The 15,824-nt window shown below is 40.7% G+C and overlaps 3 protein-coding genes and 1 pseudogene across 3 annotated transcripts; 1 reads left to right on the plus strand and 3 right to left on the minus strand.

Moving 5' to 3' along the window:
* Nucleotides 1-2,530: 2,530 nt before the first annotated feature.
* LOC111240240 (protocadherin alpha-C2-like) lies at nt 2,531-5,093 on the minus strand. Its single transcript, XM_022770204.1, has one exon. It carries the CDS (start codon nt 4,940-4,942, stop codon nt 2,531-2,533), a length of 2,412 nt encoding a protein of 803 aa, XP_022625925.1. The 5' UTR covers nt 4,943-5,093.
* Nucleotides 5,094-5,457: 364 nt separating this feature from the next.
* Nucleotides 5,458-8,496, minus strand: LOC111240254 (protocadherin beta-16-like). The gene is made up of 2 exons (XM_022770218.1): nt 5,987-8,496; nt 5,458-5,490 (listed from the first exon to the last, which is right to left on the minus strand). Exons 1-2 carry the CDS (start codon nt 8,393-8,395, stop codon nt 5,458-5,460), a joined length of 2,442 nt encoding a protein of 813 aa, XP_022625939.1. The 5' UTR covers nt 8,396-8,496.
* A 1,153-nt stretch (nt 8,497-9,649) lies between these two features.
* On the minus strand, nt 9,650-12,067 carry LOC111240256 (protocadherin alpha-C2-like). The gene has a single exon (XM_022770219.1). It carries the CDS (start codon nt 12,065-12,067, stop codon nt 9,650-9,652), a length of 2,418 nt encoding a protein of 805 aa, XP_022625940.1.
* Nucleotides 12,068-13,503: 1,436 nt separating this feature from the next.
* LOC111240257 lies at nt 13,504-15,817 on the plus strand (annotated as a pseudogene).
* The last annotated feature ends 7 nt before the right edge of the window (nt 15,818-15,824 follow it).

Here is a 15,824-nt window from a genome sequence, read left to right on the forward strand (position 1 = left end):
TCTGCTCTGTTGTTGTTACTGGAACTGATGGAGTAGGCTGACTAGGAGATAAGTGTTTTAGAGACAAGGTTGGGCTGAACACTGCGGGCTTGTTGTCCCAGAGAAGGGGGGCGGACTAAGTATATTAAGACCTGAGTTTGTTTAATTCATATTTCTCAGGCCAGTGTCTCTGGTGAGGAGAAGCCCCACTTTACTTTTGAAGACCAGTGGGTCCCAGTCATCTTTGATGATGACACCCACCTGGATAGGAAAGTGGAATACCTGTCAGACTTCCTCGACACCCTCTCTGCTAAAATCTGGTGTCCTCTAACAGGACCAATACATCCTAAATGTGATGCTGTCAGGGGTAGATCAACAGCAGTTTCAACTTATATCCATGAACAGGCTTTTTTCTGTTTATTAAGTATAGCAGAAAAATAAATGATAGGTGGTTAAGATTAAATCTGGTAAATATGGATATTTTTTCTGTTCAATAAAATTGATATATTTGTAAATTATATGAACATTTAAAAAAAATCATTACTTTGTAGTTAAAAAAGAAACAATAATCCACCGAAACAATAACAGCAGGCTATATTAGATATCTTCACTTTCACTCCACTACTTGAAAGTAGAAAGGAGATTGTATCCTCTGGAGCAAAATACCCATCACAGGAATTGGATGAATTATAACAGTTTGGATTGAAAAAAACTTGGTTTAAGGTCAGGCTGTTCCTGCATGGTACATGGTATACACTGAAAACAAGTCTAAAGCACTAAATCTGTATTGCCAGTGTATTTTCCATACAGAGTGTAAATGATATAAAATGACAAAAAGGTGAGGGGTGGATGGAAAAGAGGGGCAGAAGAAAAAGTAGAATAAAAAAGGACATAAAGAGTGAAGGAAAGGCAGTGAGGAACAATAGCAAAAGAAAGGTAAACAGGAAAAGCACAGAGAGCTTGGGAAAAATAAAAAGTAAATTAAAAAGAAAAGGGAAGGATAAAGGGAAAAGTAAAGTGATAGATAAAGAACAACAAGGACAGGGTGGAAGCTGTGCATGTGACTGTGAGTTGCAGAGAAACAGGAATAAGGGAACAGAGGAGATAGAGAGAAATGAGGAACAAAGAAGGAAAGATATGCAGTAAATGAGATAGACAGAAATGTACACATTGTAAGAGGGACAGACAGTCAGAGGGAAAGAAAAAACTAAGACAGACTTACATGTGGAGGTTTTAGTAGTAGTTAAAGAGGTATGTGGGTACTTGAAACCATAGTAATGCAGTATTTGGATTATGAATGCAACCAAAAGTTGTAGCAGTACTTAGTAGTGATAGGATGAGAAACTCAGAAATACTACTTTTGACAAAATCACAATTGCAGGCAGATTCAAGCAAAACAAAAGGGCTGCAACCCAGGAGACACAATCCACAATATGGCAAATGACTAGGCTGCTGTGCAGGTCTACAGTGTAAACTCTTTGGATGGTGGGGTGATGATGGATCATGTCAGCAGGCAGGTGCAAGGTCAGGTGACTGGCAAGGGTAAAGACACAATGAGGACCACCAGTGGGCAGATAAACAGATGTAGTCCAGATTTGACCAGTCCAGGTTTACTGGTTTGTGATCTGGACCTGGTCCAATGTGGTCTAAATGTGAAATAAGCAATGAAATCTCCCTTTTTTTTGCATTTTCACAATTTTACAGAAGTTTCGCAAATCTTACACTGTGATTTAAGAACTCTTAAGCCTCTCTTGGGTAATCTAGTCAAGAATGGAACAGTCTTGAAAAGTCAAGGTTATACAAATGTGAAAGTGGGTTTCAGACAGCTTTAAGGCTTTACCTAAAATGTCTAACATGTAGAAGGTGCAAAAAAAATAGAATTGGTTGCTCAGCACTTTAAGTTAAGTTTCCCTTAACTTTCAACTCAGCTGCTAAATCAGAAGATAACATTAGGGTTACATCTGGGACTTTGAATTCTGACCACCTTATGAGTAATTCTAAGTTTCCATTCACTGTATGATTGCATTTGTATATGAATTGGTAATTTGGTCATTTATGTGTTCTTTTATTCTTTTTTTTGGTCACACGTGTTCACAGTGGTTGTAAATGCAGAGAGTGTGTAACACTATATCCTCTTTCTGTCATGTTCATTTAGTTTTACATACAAGTGTCTATGTATTTAATGCAATATGAATCTATCACAGGTTGTACTTCATTTATCCATCCAATACCTAAAATATGCAGACAAATTCATGGTTAAATGACTATTAAAATCTATCTAGGAAAGGAAAATGTGGATTAAATTACTTGAAAAATTTGTCAAAATTATATAAAAAAATAACTTAATCTAGATGGCAGGAAGTGTAAGGAGGTTAAAGTAAACCTTATTGTACATAATTAATTTAAACTTTAATTTCAGATGCATCATCAATTTTAGGCGTTTATTCACTGGCATAACAAAAAGGGCATGACTGCTGCGGTCACTTATAATTAAACTTGATGGATATTCACCAAGTACAGTTGTGTGGAATATGTCTTAAATACATTTTCTTCATACCTGCAGAGTGGAAGCTGCTGAGTCACTAGTGTCTGTCACTCCTGTGCCTCTTGGTATACTGGACACGATGTATCTGGAGCCCTTTGGCACAGGCTGTCTGACCACCAGCTTTCCTTTCCTGGTCTCTGCTAGAAACAGACTGTACCAGTAGGCATCGTTGGAGACCAGAGTGGAATCTGCGATGGTTGAGTTCCTCTCACTGATCACACTGTTCCTGCAGGGAGGAGCTGCTTTGCTGGGTTTGGGTTTCTGGCACTTGAGCACGATGGTGACCAATATGGTGATGAGCAGGAGAAATGACACTGAGCCCAGACCGATCACCAAGTACAGGTTGAGGTCTGAGAAGATGTCATACTCTAGAGGAACCTCAGTCATGTCAGAGTAGGCCTTAACAGCAGTCTCCACTGTGGACAGCTTGATGGTGACTGTAGCAGAGAGAGCAGGCTCCCCGTTGTCCTTGGCAACAACAACCAGTCTCTGGTGGCGTGGATCTCTGTAACTGAACATCCTCATAGTCCGGATCTCTCCGTTGTATTGATCAAGACTGAACAAGGTGGCGTCAGTCACTTGTAGAAACTGGTAGGTAATTCGAGAGTTGTGCACTGAGTCAGTGTCTAAGGCTATCACCTTGGCAACCAGAGAGCCTTTATCAGTGGATCTGGGGATCTTTTCCTCCACCACAGAGCCGTGTGCACGCCATGGAGAGACAATAACCGGAGCGTTGTCATTCTGGTCCACAATAATGATGTGAACGGTCACGTTACTGCTGAGTGGAGGAGAGCCAGAGTCTCTGGCCTCAATGTGGAAAAGAAACTCCTTCTCGATCTCATAGTCAAAAGTTTTTAGTGCGTAAAGATTACCGTTCTCTGGATTGATGGAGAACAGCATGGACATGGAGGTGTTGGCTATCTCCTTCTCTAGGATGAAATAAACTAGATACTGGTTTTCATGGAGGTCAGGGTCAAAGGCAGTGAGTGAACTGAGCAAGGCCCCAGGTGCGTTATTCTCCATTACACGTATAGTAGAAAATGACTGAGGGAACTGTGGAACATTGTCATTAACATCCAGCAGCTCTAAAGTCATAGTTTCATTGTCAGATAAAGGAGGAGAACCTCTGTCTGTAACAGTGAAAGTGATGTCATATTCTGGAACCTTCTCACGGTCTAACGGCTCTGACACCACTAATTCATAATAGTTATCAGAGGATTCTCTCAGTTTGAAAGGCATATTATCTGGAATATGAAGATCAACCACTCCATTGTCACCTGAGTCTTTGTCACTCACACTAACTACAGCTATCACTGTGTCTATTTGTTCATTTTCTTTGATAGGACTTTGAAAGGATTTGATGGAAATTTCTGGGTGATTATCGTTCATATCTGTCACCTGTATTGTCAGTTTACACTGTCCAGATAAAGAGTTTTGTCCTCTATCAGCAGCAATAATTTCCATTTCATAAAGTTTAATATCTTCATAATTAATCATCTCTTTCACTCTGATTTCACCATTTTCTGGATTCAGGTTAAACATATTTTGTGTTCTCTCTGATGTGTACAAACTATATGAATAAACAATATCAGAATTGGACCCTTCATCTAAATCGGTGGCGTTTAGTTTGATTACTAGACTTCCAATCGGAGAGTTTTCCATCACATCTACGATGTATCTGTCTTTTTCAAATGAAGGGGCGTTGTCGTTCACATCAAGCACGCGAACAATGATGCTGGCTGTACCTGTGCGCGTGGGGACTCCACCGTCCACAGCAGTCAATGTTAGATTATGAACAGCCTGCTGCTCTCTGTCTAAGGCTTTTTTCAAAATCAAATCAGCAAACTTTGTCCCATCTCTCCCGGTCTGAATTTCAAGCGCAAAGTGTTCACTTGAGCTCAGGTGGTAATTTTTCACAGAATTTGTCCCAACATCTGGATCTGCAGCGTTGTTCAGTGAGAATCTCTCTCCAATGGGGCTTGATTCAGAGATGTCTAAATGCATCGTTCCTCGTCGAAAATGAGGGGCGTTATCATTAATATCGATAATTTCCACCTCGATGTTAAACATTCGTATTGGGTTTTCAATTGTAGCATCTAATTTAAGAAAACAAGACGTAGTCTTTGACGGGCACAGAAACTCTCTGTCTATCCTTTCTAAAATAAACAGCTCTCCTGTGTCTTTGTTAATGTCAAGATATTTTTTGTTGCCTACAACGTCTACGCGCATTTTTCTTTTACTCAGAGTCTTTACATCTAATCCCAAATCAGTTGCTAGATTAGCAACGACAGAGCCTTCCTCCATTTCTTCGGGTACAGAATAATGGGTGACGGTGGAAACCGTGTTCATGATAGTTGAAAGAAAAAGAAACACGGAAACGTACCCTCTCAGGGAATACTGACGAGTATGATGCGCCATTGAGAAGAATCCGTTTTTAAAGCCTTGGAATGTGATGAGTGCCGGAGCAACGAGAAATAGTCCTTTTATTCGATCAAAAAAGATAAGACGGTTTTCTTTCAAAACGTTTCTTTATACTAGTATCAGCAGAGCGTTGCGTGTAATATGTCTGCCCGCCGAGTCTCCAATCAACTATCTTGAGAGAATGACTAAATCAGTGCGCATGTTTTTCTGGAGAGCAGCGACCCGAACAGTCCTTTATGAGCCTCTGCGCCTCATAAAATATCGAAGGTTTAAAGGTTTCGTGATTACTTGTGTGTGAACTTTGAATTTTGGTTAAAGCGTAATGAAATATCTATCTATTTTTTTTTTGCCTGGTAGGGTTATTGGAAGATCGACAAGTTCTGATATTTGATGGTTGTATTATTTTTATAAGTATGCAAATGCACTGTTATTTTATCAGATTTGTATCCTATGTATAGACTATTATTATGATATTTTGTAGGTGCAGTTAAATGACGCCACAGCCCTTGCCTTTATATTTGATTTTTACGCGTCCTTTTGGATGCCTAAAACCAGTGTAATAGAGTAAGATAAGTACATTTGGTCTCTATTTTAATTCTTTTACTGTCATTACCTATACAATCTCGAATTTAAACTGTACATATATACAGTATAGGAGGGAAATTGATTCTTGGAAGGCACGAAGTGTGCAATTACCCAGTGATTTGTTTATATTTAAAAAAATATATATTTATTTGTAAACCCTTCAAAACATACCTGGATGTCAACTTGAATCACAACCAGTGAAATGATTGTAAATATTTCTCCTTACTTAGTTGTAAAACAATAATGAATCATAAATTTTAAGGCATTGGATATGTGAAATACAGCAAGATAACTCCTGAAAAGAATATTAACTGAAGTAGTAATCTTAACCATTGCAAGGACCAAACAACAACAGTTATGAAATATAGTAATGCACACGATTATTTGTGGCTTTGGTGGATGGACATGCTTGGAAGACATCTGTGATAACACATGTTTAACTGAGGTTTTCCATACCTGCAGAGTGGAAGCTGCTGAGTCACTAGTGTCTGTCACTCCTGTGCCTCTTGGTATACTGGACACAATGTATCTGGAGCCCTTTGGCACAGGCTGTCTGACCACCAGCTTTCCTTTCCTGGTCTCTGCTAGAAACAGACTGTACCAGTAGGCATCGTTGGAGACCAGAGTGGAATCTGCGATGGTGGAGTTCCTCTCACTGATCACACTGTTCCTGCAGGGAGGAGCTGCTTTGCTGGGTTTGGGTTTCTGGCACTTGAGCACGATGGTGACCAATATGGTGATGAGCAGGAGAAATGATACTGAGCCCAGACCGATCACCAAGTACAGGTTGAGGTCTGAGAAGATGTCATACTCTAGAGGAACCTCAGTCATGTCAGAGTAGGCCTTAACAGCAGTCTCCACTGTGGACAGCTTGATGGTGACTGTAGCAGAGAGAGCAGGCTCCCCGTTGTCCTTGGCAACAACAACCAGTCTCTGGTGGCGTGGATCTCTGTAACTGAACATCCTCATAGTCCGGATCTCTCCGTTGTATTGGTCCAGACTGAACAAGGTGGCATCAGTTACTTGTAGAAACTGGTAGGTAATCCGAGAGTTGTGCACCGAGTCTGTGTCTAAAGCTATCACCTTGGCAACCAGAGAGCCTTTATCGGTGGATCTGGGGATCTTTTCCTCCACCACTGAGCCGTGCGCGCGCCACGGAGAGACAATAACCGGAGCGTTGTCATTCTGGTCCACAATAATGATGTGAACGGTCACGTTACTGCTGAGTGGAGGAGAGCCAGAGTCTCTGGCCTCAATGTGGAAAAGAAACTCCTTCTCGATCTCATAGTCAAAAGTTTTTAGTGCGTAAAGATTACCGTTCTCTGGATTGATGGAGAACAGCATGGACATGGAGGTGTTGGCTATCTCCTTCTCTAGGATGAAATAAACTAGATACTGGTTTTCATGGAGGTCAGGGTCAAAGGCAGTGAGTGAACTGAGCAAGGCCCCAGGTGCGTTATTCTCCATTACACGTATAGTAGAAAATGACTGAGGGAACTGTGGAACATTGTCATTAACATCCAGCAGCTCTAAAGTCATAGTTTCATTGTCAGATAAAGGAGGAGAACCTCTGTCTGTAACAGTGAAAGTGATGTCATATTCTGGAACCTTCTCACGGTCTAACAGCTCTGACACCACTAATTCATAATAGTTATCAGAGGATTCTCTCAGTTTGAAAGGCATATTATCTGGAATATGAAGATCAACCACTCCATTGTCACCTGAGTCTTTGTCACTCACACTAACTACAGCTATCACTGTGTCTATTTGTTCATTTTCTTTGATAGGACTTTGAAAGGATTTGATGGAAATTTCTGGGTGATTATCGTTCATATCTGTCACCTGTATTGTCAGTTTACACTGTCCAGATAAAGAGTTTTGTCCTTCATCAGCAGCAATAATTTCCATTTCATAAAGTTTAATATCTTCATAATTAATCATCTCTTTCACTCTGATTTCACCATTTTCTGGATTCAGGTTAAACATATTTTGTGTTCTCTCTGATGTGTACAAACTATATGAATAAACAATATCAGAATTGGACCCTTCATCTAAATCGGTGGCGTTTAGTTTGATTACTAGACTTCCAATCGGAGAGTTTTCCATCACATCTACGACGTATCTGTCTTTTTCAAATAAAGGGGCGTTGTCGTTCACATCAAGCACGCGAACAATGATGCTGGCTGTACCTGTGCGCGTTGGGACTCCACCGTCCACAGCAGTCAGTGTTAGATTATGAACAGCCTGCTGCTCTCTGTCTAAGGCTTTTTTCAAAATCAAATCAGCAAATTTGGTCCCATCTCTCCCGGTCTGAATTTCAATAGAGAAATGTTCACTTGAGCTCAGGTGGTAATTTTTCACAGAATTCGTCCCAACATCTGGATCTGCAGCGTTGTTTAGTGAGAATCTCTCTCCAATGGGGCTTGATTCAGAGATGTCCAAATGCATCGTTCCTCGTCGAAAATGAGGGGCGTTATCATTAATATCGATAATTTCCACCTCGATGTTAAACATTCGTATTGGATTTTCAATTGTAGCATCTAATTTAAGAAAACAAGACGTGGCTGTCTTCAATGTGCATAAAAGCTCTCTGTCTATCCTTTCCAAAATAAACAGTTCTCCTGTGTCTTTGTTAATATCAAGATATTTTTTGTTGCCTACAACGTCTACGCGCATTTTTCTTTTATTCAGATTCTTTACATCTAATCCCAAATCAGTTGCTAGATTAGCAACGATAGAGCCTTCCTCCATTTCTTCGGGAACAGAATAATGGGTGACGGTGGATACCGTGTTCATGATGGCAGAAAGAAAAAGAAACACGGAAACGTACCCTCTCAGGGAATACTGACGAGTATGATGCGCCATTGAGAAAAATCCGTTTTTAAAGCCTTGGAATGTGATGAGTGCCGGAGCAACGAGAAATAGTCCTTTTATTCGATTATAGAAAGTAACGACAGTCTTTCAAAACGTTTCTTTATGCTGGCATCAGCAGAGTCTTGCGTCCAATATGTCTGCCTGCCGAGTCTCCAATCAACTATCTTGAGAATGATGACTTCATCAGTGAGTATGTTTTTCTGGAGGGCAGCGACGTGAACAGTCCTTCATGAGCCTCTGCGCCTCATAAAATATCGAGGATTTTAACGTTCAGTTATTACTTATATGTGAACGTTGAATTTTGTTTAAACGGAAAGTCGTTATCAAATATTTGACTTGGTTTTTTGCCTGGTTTTTGATCTCGACTCTCCTTGGAATATGGGGATAACATCTATTAGTTCTCATTGTTGTATTGCTTACCTTAGTGTGTAAATGTACTATTTTTTTAGTAGCATATATTTCAATTATACGTCTATAGCATAATATTCTGTCGGTATTGATAAATGATATTGCAGGGTGTCGTGTGGGACTTGGAATGCTGGCCACCTGACAAGTAATTTTCTGTTAACGGTCATGGTATGTTTGGATTTCTATATAAAGGTTTGTTTACTTGTTGTTTGTTTGTTTGTTTTTTGGTCAGGCATGCAGTGGTTGTAAAAGTGGAGAGTGTGTATCACTGTATCCTCTTTCGTTCGACTTCTGCGAGTTTTACGCATGGGTGTATGTGCACAATCACAGCCAAACATGAGAAAATTAACAGTGTCAGCGTGTGTTTGATCAATAATTTCTATTGATCGTTAGTTTGTATTTAATGCAATATCAACATGCCCCCTGCGCCGTGCCTCGTTTCATCTTCCAATAACTAATATAGGTAATGCAGATAAATAAAAGCTGAAACACCTAATAAAAACTATTTAAGAATGGGGAAAAATAGATTTATAAAATTACTTGTAAAATTGTCGATCATTATATCGAAATGTAAATAAATCTAGATTAAAGAAATTGTATACATTTTTGTAAGAAGGCTTATATGTTGTTAATTTACGGTTACATTTTTTACTTTGACTGCATAGTTAACTCATTGTTAACTCTTTATGCATGATAACGTAAGATAAGTAGAAGAGAGTACAAATTCTCAAGCACTTGCATTGCAAAAAGGCCATGACTGCTGTGATCACTTATGAGTGAACTTGTTTGATATTCAACAAGTGCAGTGGTGTGAAATACGAATTGAATACATTTTCTTCATACCTGCAGAGTGGAAGCTGCTGAGTCACTAGTGTCTGTCACTCCTGTGCCTCTTGGTATACTGGACACGATGTATCTGGAGCCCTTTGGCACAGGCTGTCTGACCACCAGCTTTCCTTTCCTGGTCTCTGCTAGAAACAGACTGTACCAGTAGGCATCATTGGAGACCAGAGTGGAATCTGCGATGGTGGAGTTCCTCTCACTGATCACACTGTTCCTGCAGGGAGGAGCTGCTTTGCTGGGTTTGGGTTTCTGGCACTTGAGCACGATGGTGACCAATATGGTGATGAGCAGGAGAAATGACACTGAGCCCAGACCGATCACCAAGTACAGGTTGAGGTCTGAGAAGATGTCATACTCTAGAGGCACCTCAGTCATGTCAGAGTAGGCCTTAACAGCAGTCTCCACTGTGGACAGCTTGATGGTGACTGTAGCAGAGAGAGCAGGCTCCCCGTTGTCCTTGGCAACAACAACCAGTCTCTGGTGGCGTGGATCTCTGTAACTGAACATCCTCATAGTCCGGATCTCTCCGTTGTATTGGTCCAGACTGAACAAGGTGGCGTCAGTCACTTGTAGAAACTGGTAGGTAATCCGAGAGTTGTGCACCGAGTCTGTGTCTAAGGCTATCACCTTGGCAACCAGAGAGCCTTTATCGGTGGATCTGGGGATCTTTTCCTCCACCACTGAGCCGTGTGCGCGCCACGGAGAGACAATAACCGGAGCGTTGTCATTCTGGTCCACAATAATGATGTGAACGGTCACGTTACTGCTGAGTGGAGGAGAGCCAGAGTCTCTGGCCTCAATGTGGAAAAGAAACTCCTTCTCGATCTCATAGTCAAAAGTTTTTAGTGCGTAAAGATTACCGTTCTCTGGATTGATGGAGAACAGCATGGACATGGAGGTGTTGGCTATCTCCTTCTCTAGGATGAAATAAACTAGATACTGGTTTTCATGGAGGTCAGGGTCAAAGGCAGTGAGTGAACTGAGCAAGGCCCCAGGTGCGTTATTCTCCATTACACGTATAGTAGAAAATGACTGAGGGAACTGTGGAACATTGTCATTAACATCCAGCAGCTCTAAAGTCATAGTTTCATTGTCAGATAAAGGAGGTGAACCTCTGTCTGTAACAGTGAAAGTGATGTCATATTCTGGAACCTTCTCACGGTCTAACGGCTCTGACACCACTAATTCATAATAGTTATCAGAGGATTCTCTCAGTTTGAAAGGCATATTATCTGGAATATGAAGATCAACCACTCCATTGTCACCTGAGTCTTTATCACTGACACTAACTACAGCTATCACTGTGTCTATTTGTTCATTTTCTTTGATAGGACTTTGAAAGGATTTGATGGAAATTTCTGGGTGATTATCGTTCATATCTGTCACCTGTATTGTCAGTTTACACTGTCCAGATAAAGAGTTTTGTCCTTTATCAGCAGCAATAATTTCCATTTCATAAAGTTTAATATCTTCATAATTAATCATCTCTTTCACTCTGATTTCACCATTTTCTGGATTCAGGTTAAACATATTTTGTGTTCTCTCTGATGTGTACAAACTATATGAATAAACAATGTCAGAATTTGACCCTTCATCTAAATCGGTGGCGTTTAGTTTGATTACTAGACTTCCAATCGGAGAGTTTTCCATCACATCTACGACGTATCTGTCTTTTTCAAATGAAGGGGCGTTGTCGTTCACATCAAGCACGCGAACAATGATGCTGGCTGTACCTGTGCGCGTTGGGACTCCACCGTCCACAGCAGTCAGTATTAGATTATGAACATCCTGCTGCTCTCTGTCTAAAGCTTTTTTTAAAATTAAATCAGCAAATTTTGACCCATCTCTCCCGGTTTGAATTTCTAGTGCAAAATGTTCACTTTCGCTAAGATGATAGGTTTTTACTGAATTCGAACCAAAATCGGGATCAATAGCGTTGGTTAGTGAAAAGCGCTCCCCTGGTGAGGTTGATTCAGATATGTCCAAATGCATTGTATCCCTACGAAAATGAGGTGCATTGTCGTTAATGTCCATTATCTCAACTTCAATGTTGAACAGTCGAATTGGATCTTCAATTGTTACATCCATTTTAAGAAAACAGGATGGATTCTTGCTGTTGCAAAGATGTTCCCTATCAATCGTTTCAGCAACGAATAGCTCCCCTGTTTCTTTGTTGATATCAAGGTATCGCTTATTAGCTATGACATCTAGTCTTATTTTGCGGCGACCCAATGCTTTTGCATCCAGACCCAAATCCAATGCTAGATTAGCAACCACAGATCCCTGCTCCATCTCTTCGGGAATTGAGTAGTGTGTAACGGCAGATGTAGTACGGAAGGCTGCACATAATAAAATAAACAGCGAGACGTACCTTCTCCAAAGCCGGTTACGGAATTTAGAATCCATGATCATTATGTCGTGTTTGTCGACAATAAAACGGTATTTTGATAATCAGAATTAATACATTGGTTTCAGAGCAACGTTACTGTATGAAAATACCAAAACGAGTAATTATATTGCGACTCTGCCTTTCCTGATAAGAGAGCTGTAAAGAAATGGCTGTTGTGCTTCTTTCAACAACTGTCTCGCCACAGTTGCGTCACAGAGACGTTGTTTTGGTGGTGAAGAGCGACGCTTTGTGTCAAATGTCCTTGGCAGCAGCTATAATCGAAAATATGACACCGACATATTCTTAGTTCTATGTATATCTAACAATTATTGTTAAAATAAATGGTATTACAGTGTAAAAAATATTTTGTGGCACTCAGTTAGTAGTAACAACGGTATGCTGAAAAGAATAAAGTTGAATGAACAACGTATTTAAGCTGGAATTTACGCACTGATGATAAGAAACTGGAAGAAAGCGATTTAAAAGAAATAGTGAACACCTGATTTTTTTGTTAGCTTTTTGGTCGTGGGAGGTTTGCAAAATGGTGCATTAAAAATTGTTTTTATGAGTTTCAGAATAAAGCCCTTAAAGGGTGGATGTCATGATGAGCAGGACCTATTGTTCAAACATTATGTATTCGAAACAAGTTGAGTGCTAAATAAGTAAAGAAATATATCTATTAATGCCAGCAGAGTAGAGGGACGAATACTAATCAAATTCACTCTCTCAGTTTCATTAACTACATGTCTTGTTGAAACATGTTTAATTGCTGTTTTTTCATACCTGCAGAGTGGAAGCTGCTGAGTCACTAGTGTCAATTAACCGTTTAATTTTGCACTTTCAGGGTGAGGACATTGAAAATATTTTAAAATGAAGCAATATGATTAGTTACGTTTTATCAACAGTTAAGTCATATAACGCTGTTCATAATTTGCACTATCAGTCCAAACAAAGTTACGTAAAAATGTCGATGCAATGCAAAACTATTTTCAACATCGTTGCTTATTTATCATTCGTTAAATTTCGACATTGTTATAACTTGCACGTAAACGAACCACGATACAGTTTGCGTGTTCCTTGCACTCTAGCCGTCGCTGTTCTCCAGTTAAACCACCCTGCAACTGTGACTTTGAGGCGCCATGACAGTGTCTCATGGCTGAAACAGACTGGACAAGCCACACACAACCGTGTGGACAGCTCCTGTGCCTGAACTGCATTTAGCGGATTTATTTCGTGCTTTCATTTGCCTTTTTAGAAACTCCAAGCAATTTTGTTATGATCTGCGTCTTCAAAACTACTTGTCATTGCACCATTTTCTGTTCCACTGTATTGCGACTCACTGGAAAAACGAACATTTCTTTTCAACTGAAAAGACAATGGAATCTGCGCAGCAACTGGAAATTCGTTACGATGGTACGGTGTGCCTCTCTTTCATCGGCACGTTTTGTGACCACGGTTGATTGCCGTAACTCACTATTCTGTTCCCGAAGAATTGGAGGAAAGGCTCAGTTGTCGCCAAATTTAGCTTCGATTTAGGCTTAGACGTGAGAACTCTGAGTAGGCGGGAGATGCGCGTTTAGACATCTATATCAGCAAAAGATATCTGCGATGCTGAACAAAAGAAACTGGAGAGCTTTAACATCGTTGAAAGGCGTGACCGAGAGTATCTCTGTGCAATAAAAACACCGACATGTTATCTAAAAATGGTGTAAAGGCTATTTGGAGATCCCGAGATTCATTTTATTATTGAATTGAGATAATCGGATAACAAATGACCACCTCATTTTCGTAGGGATACAATGCATTTGGACATATCTGAATCAACCTCACCAGGGGAGCGCTTTTCACTAACCAACGATCGATCCCGATTTTGGGTCGAATTCAGTAAAAACTATACATCTGCAGCGAAAGTGAACATTTTGCACTAGAAATTCAAACCGGGAGAGAGTGGGTCAAAATTTGCTGATTTAATTTTAAAAAAAGTTAGACAGAGAGCACAGGAGTTCATAATCTTAATTACTACGCTGTGGATGGTGGAGTTCCCCCGAAGCGTACAACAGCCAGATATCATTGTTCGCGTGCTTGATGTGAACGACAACGCCCCTTCATTTGAAAAAGACAGATACGTCGTAGATGTGATGGAAAACTCTCCGATTGGAATTCTTGTAATCAAACTAAACGCCACCGATTTAGAGAGGGGCAAATCATGAATTACATACAGTTTTTTTAGTATAGTTTGTACACATCCAGGAGAACAACAAAGAAAATTTTAACCTGAATCCAGAAAATGGTGATGAAATCAGAGTGAAAGAGATGATTAATATGAAGATATTCATTATGAAATGGAAATTATGCGCTGATAAAGGACAAAACTCTTTTCTGGACAGTGTTAAATGAACAAGGTGTGAGCAATATGAATGATAATCACCCAGAAAATATTCATTAAATCCTTTCCAAGTCCCATCGAAGAAAAAACATAAATAGACACAGTGATAGCTGTAGTTAGTGTCAGTGATAAAGAACTCATGGTGACAATGGAGTGAGTGATCTTCATATTCCAGATAATATTGCCTTTCAAAACTGAGAGAATCCTCTGATAACTATTATGAATTAGTGGTGTCAGAGCCGTTAGACCGTGAGAAGGTTCCAGAATATGACATCACTTTTCACTGTTACAGACAGAGGTTCTACCTCCTTTATCTGACAATGAAACTATGACTTTAGAGCTGCTGGATGTTAATGACAATGTTCACAGTTTCCCTCAGTCATTTTTCTTACTATACGTGTAATGGAGAATAACGCACCTGGGGCCTTGCTCAGTTCACTCCACTGCCTTTGACCCTGACCTCCATGAAAAACCAGTATCTAGTTTTTCATCCTAGAGAAGGAGATAGCCAACACCTCCATGTCCATGCTGTTCTCCATCAATCCACGAGAAACGCGTAATCTTTACGCACTAAAAAACTTTTGACTATGAGAATCTGAGAAGGAGTTTCTTTTCCACATTGAGGCCAGAGACTCTGGCTCTCCTCCACTTCAGCAGTAACTGACCGTTCAACATCATTATTGTGACCAGAACTGACAACGCTCCGGTTATTGTCTCTCCGTGGCGCGCACACGGCTCTGTGGTGGAGGAAAAATCCCCAGATCCCACCGATAAAGGCTCTCTGGTTGCCAAGGTGATAGCCTTAGACACAGACTCTGTGCACAACTCTCGGATTACCTACCAGTTTCACAAGTGGACTGACGCCACCTTGTTCAGTCTGGACCAATACAACGGAGAGATCCGGACTATGAGGATGTTCAGTTACAGAGATCCACGCCACCAGCAGACTGGTTGTTGTTTGCCAAGGACAATCGGGGACGGCTGCTCTCTCTGCTACAGTCACCATCAAGCTGTCCACAGTGGAGACTGCTGTTAAGGCCTTACTCTGACATGATGAGGTTGCCTCTAGAGTATGACATCTTCGTCAACCTCAACCTGTACTTGGTGATCGGTCTGGCTCAGTGTCATTTCTCCGCTCATCACCATATTGGTTCACCATCGTGCTCAAGTGCCAGAAACCCAAACCCAGCAAAGCAGCTCCTCCCTGCAGGAACAGTGTGATCAGTGAGAGGAACTCCAACCATCGCAGATTCCACTCTGGGTCTCCAACGATGCCTACTGGTACAGTCTGTTTCTAGCAGAGACCAGGAAGGAAAGCTGGTGGTCAGACAGGCCTGTGCCAAAGGGCCCAGATACATCGTGTCCAGCTATACCAAGAGGCACAGGAGTGACAG

This window comes from Seriola dumerili, unplaced genomic scaffold (genome assembly GCF_002260705.1).
Source record: "Seriola dumerili isolate Sdu_G_001 unplaced genomic scaffold, Sdu_1.0 BDQW01025465.1, whole genome shotgun sequence".
Taxonomy (NCBI): Eukaryota; Metazoa; Chordata; class Actinopteri; order Carangiformes; family Carangidae; genus Seriola; species Seriola dumerili.

Coding starts and splice junctions, on each gene's coding strand:
- LOC111240240 (XM_022770204.1), bottom strand. CDS start 4,942: ATGGCGCATCATACTCGTCAGTATTCCCTGAGAGGGTACGTTTCCGTG.
- LOC111240254 (XM_022770218.1), bottom strand. CDS start 8,395: ATGGCGCATCATACTCGTCAGTATTCCCTGAGAGGGTACGTTTCCGTG. Junction 5,491..5,986: donor CAGCAGCTTCCACTCTGCAG/GTATGGAAAACC, acceptor CACTGGTTTTAG/GCATCCAAAAGGACGCGTAA.
- LOC111240256 (XM_022770219.1), bottom strand. CDS start 12,067: ATGATCATGGATTCTAAATTCCGTAACCGGCTTTGGAGAAGGTACGTC.